Source organism: Frankliniella occidentalis, unplaced genomic scaffold (assembly GCF_000697945.3).
Source record: "Frankliniella occidentalis isolate FOCC.00 unplaced genomic scaffold, Focc_3.1 Scaffold63, whole genome shotgun sequence".
Taxonomy (NCBI): domain Eukaryota; kingdom Metazoa; phylum Arthropoda; class Insecta; order Thysanoptera; family Thripidae; genus Frankliniella; species Frankliniella occidentalis.
Window position 1 is genome coordinate 980,848 of NW_026267193.1, and position 2,428 is coordinate 983,275.

General features: G+C 62.2%; 1 protein-coding gene across 1 annotated transcript; it reads right to left on the reverse strand.

Moving 5' to 3' along the window:
- Window positions 1-1,371: 1,371 nt before the first annotated feature.
- Window positions 1,372-2,059, reverse strand: LOC127749531 (uncharacterized). Its single transcript, XM_052268051.1, has 2 exons — window positions 1,835-2,059; window positions 1,372-1,746 (listed from the first exon to the last, which is right to left on the reverse strand). Exons 1-2 carry the CDS (start codon window positions 1,983-1,985, stop codon window positions 1,577-1,579), a joined length of 321 nt encoding a protein of 106 aa, XP_052124011.1. The 5' UTR covers window positions 1,986-2,059; the 3' UTR covers window positions 1,372-1,576.
- Between the last annotated feature and the right edge of the window lie 369 nt (window positions 2,060-2,428).

A 2,428-nucleotide genomic window follows, 5' to 3' on the forward strand; every position in this document is an offset into this window, starting at 1 on the left:
TCCCTCCGCGCAGCTCCGCTCTAATATTTCAGATTGGGGGTTCGACACACAGTCGGAAGTCGGCACGGGGAAGGGGGAGGAGGAGGAAGTGAGAGGTGTATAGCCATTAGGCCCCGGTCCTTGTTGACAATGTTAAGTAAATGTTTCACCAGGCTAAGCCGCGGAGCCGCGCATTGCTTTGCGGGCGGGGCGGGGCGCAGGACCAACCCCCGGCAGGAGGCCCCCATTGTGATCCCTTTGTGTGTAGAGGGCGCCACAGCAGCCCGGGCCACACGGCATTCAAACACGGCAGAGATCGGCGATGAGTGGCTGTCTCTCTCTCGCTCGCCGCTGCTCCCTCCCTCCCTCCCTCTGTCTCTTCTCCCTTTCTCCCTCCTCCTCCTCCATAGATTCACTTGAACCCTTCTCCTCTCGCCCCGGCTCCCGCACCATGAGTAACGCCCTCAAACAAAACTTGAAACGGTCATGAAAACATCGTTAGTTTTGCGGAAACGCAAATATAACCGTTATGGTCCCGCGGCGGCGGCGGCGGCGGGCGCGAAGGTTCCGCCGCGCTCGTAACTCACACCTGCTCCGCTCGGCGCTCTCCGCCGCCCGCGCGAGTGCGAGTAACGTTCCGCGGGGGGCGGCCATCGGCAGCGCATCTCGCCCCGCCCCGCCCCGCCCCGGCCCTTGCCTCCGGCCTTTCCAAGTGTTTGCACAAGCGCGGTCTCCAATCGCAATAATACGGCGCGCTTGCCGGCGCACAAGCAGTACAGCGGGCTGCCCGGCGCGGCAGACAATGCTTCACCGAGCTTTACGACGATACGGAGAGAGTGGCCGGCGGCGGCCGCGGCGTCTGTCCTGTCCGGAGGCGTGGCGTGGCGTAGCGTGGAGGAGGGCCGTACCGACACGGACGGACTTGACTTGCGGTCGTAGAAAAAGCGATTCATTAGAGGAGAGGCAGCCCTGCTCTCCGGCGGCGGCGGGACAAGGGAGGAGCAGGGCCCCGAACGGCCGGAATTTTAATTTGTCCGTCAACGACCTGTGCATGATGGTGCTGCGGAGAGACAGTGCGCGCGCGGCGGCGGCGGCGCCGCGTCGTTCTGGTGCGTGAGAGCATAGAATCTGAAAATATGAAAGGGTTGCGAAGAAAAATAAAACATTGAACGGCACGGCCTCGCGTCTAGTGCCCAGTGTAATAAGCTCACGACCGCCCTCCTCATCCGTCCTTTCCCTCAGCCCTCGCCTTCTCCTCCACCCCTCGTTCGCGAAGCAGAGCAGCAAATAAATAAAAATGGTGTGGACTGGGGGCTGTGAGGGACTGGGTCCCCGCGTGAAGCGTGTTCCTCCGGCTCCAGTGGGAGCGGGAGAAGCAAATGAAGCGAGACATTTTAATTTGTTGGCCGTGCGGCCTCCCTCTCTTCGCTCTCTCTCTCTCTCTCTCTCTCTCTCTCTCTCTCCACCGCGCTTCGTCGTGGCGCCCGCGCACATCGACGTCGGCGTCGAAAAAGAGAAAATACATGGAAATGATAGCTGAACAGCACTTTGGAGATCAATGTCACAAGTGTCTCTGGAGTTCGCTCATCCGACGACGTCAGACGGCAGCGTCGGCCTCCCCCTCTTGCTGCCCCTTGGTCGGCCGCCGCCTGGCCGCCAGCGTCTGCAGGAGCTGCTGCGCGCCCCACACGGCGAGGGTGAGGGCGTTCATGGCGGCGAGCACGACGATCACCACGTTGTAGTCCTTGTTCTTGCCCACCATCCAGCCTGACGCACAGAATCCGGAGCGTGACGCTCGTTGCCAAACCAACCCCATAATGTCGTTCTTTTTCCAGAGCCTCACTTGAGTACTCACCCATGAAGGGTCCCACGGCCATGAAGATGACGCCGTTGGTGAGCAGGTACAGCCCCTGGGCGCTGGGCAGCCGCTGGATCGGCACGTTGTCCGGGATCAGCAGCTGGAGGAACACGACGTTGACGCCCCGCGCGGCGCCCACCACCGCCATGGCGCCCAGGACCGCGGCGTACGAGTCGAAGAACAGCAGCGCTGCGGGCGACAAGAAGAGGAAGACTCGTTCAGCGCCCGGCGGCTGCCGGCCCGCGGCGCGCGCGCGCACGGTGGGCTGCCTACCGCACCGGCGGCCGGCCGGCGAGGCAACGCGTTGCTTGGGCTGCCCACCTCCCCGGCGCAAACCGGGGGACACTTCACTGTGCCAGGTGGCTGATTAACCCCACACACTTTTGTAGTTAGACTGTACCGCACGCAGAAGGGCGGGCGGGCTTACCTATCGCCCCTGTCTACGGCGCCTTACGGGCGGGGCGCGTAGGCAGTATAGGCAAACCGCCCGCACTCGTGCGTGCGGTACAGTCTAACTACAGAAGTGTGCGGGGTTAATCAGCCACCTAGTACATTCAAAAGTGCACCAATTTTTCTGTTTTCTGTGATTTT

Excerpts from the sequence above, each read along its gene's own strand:
- LOC127749531 (XM_052268051.1), bottom strand. The coding sequence starts at position 1,985 with ATGGCGGTGGTGGGCGCCGCGCGGGGCGTCAACGTCGTGTTCCTCCAG. Across the intron at positions 1,747-1,834 it reads GGCCGTGGGACCCTTCATGG|GCTGGATGGTGGGCAAGAAC; the intron begins GTGAGTACTCAA and ends TCTGTGCGTCAG.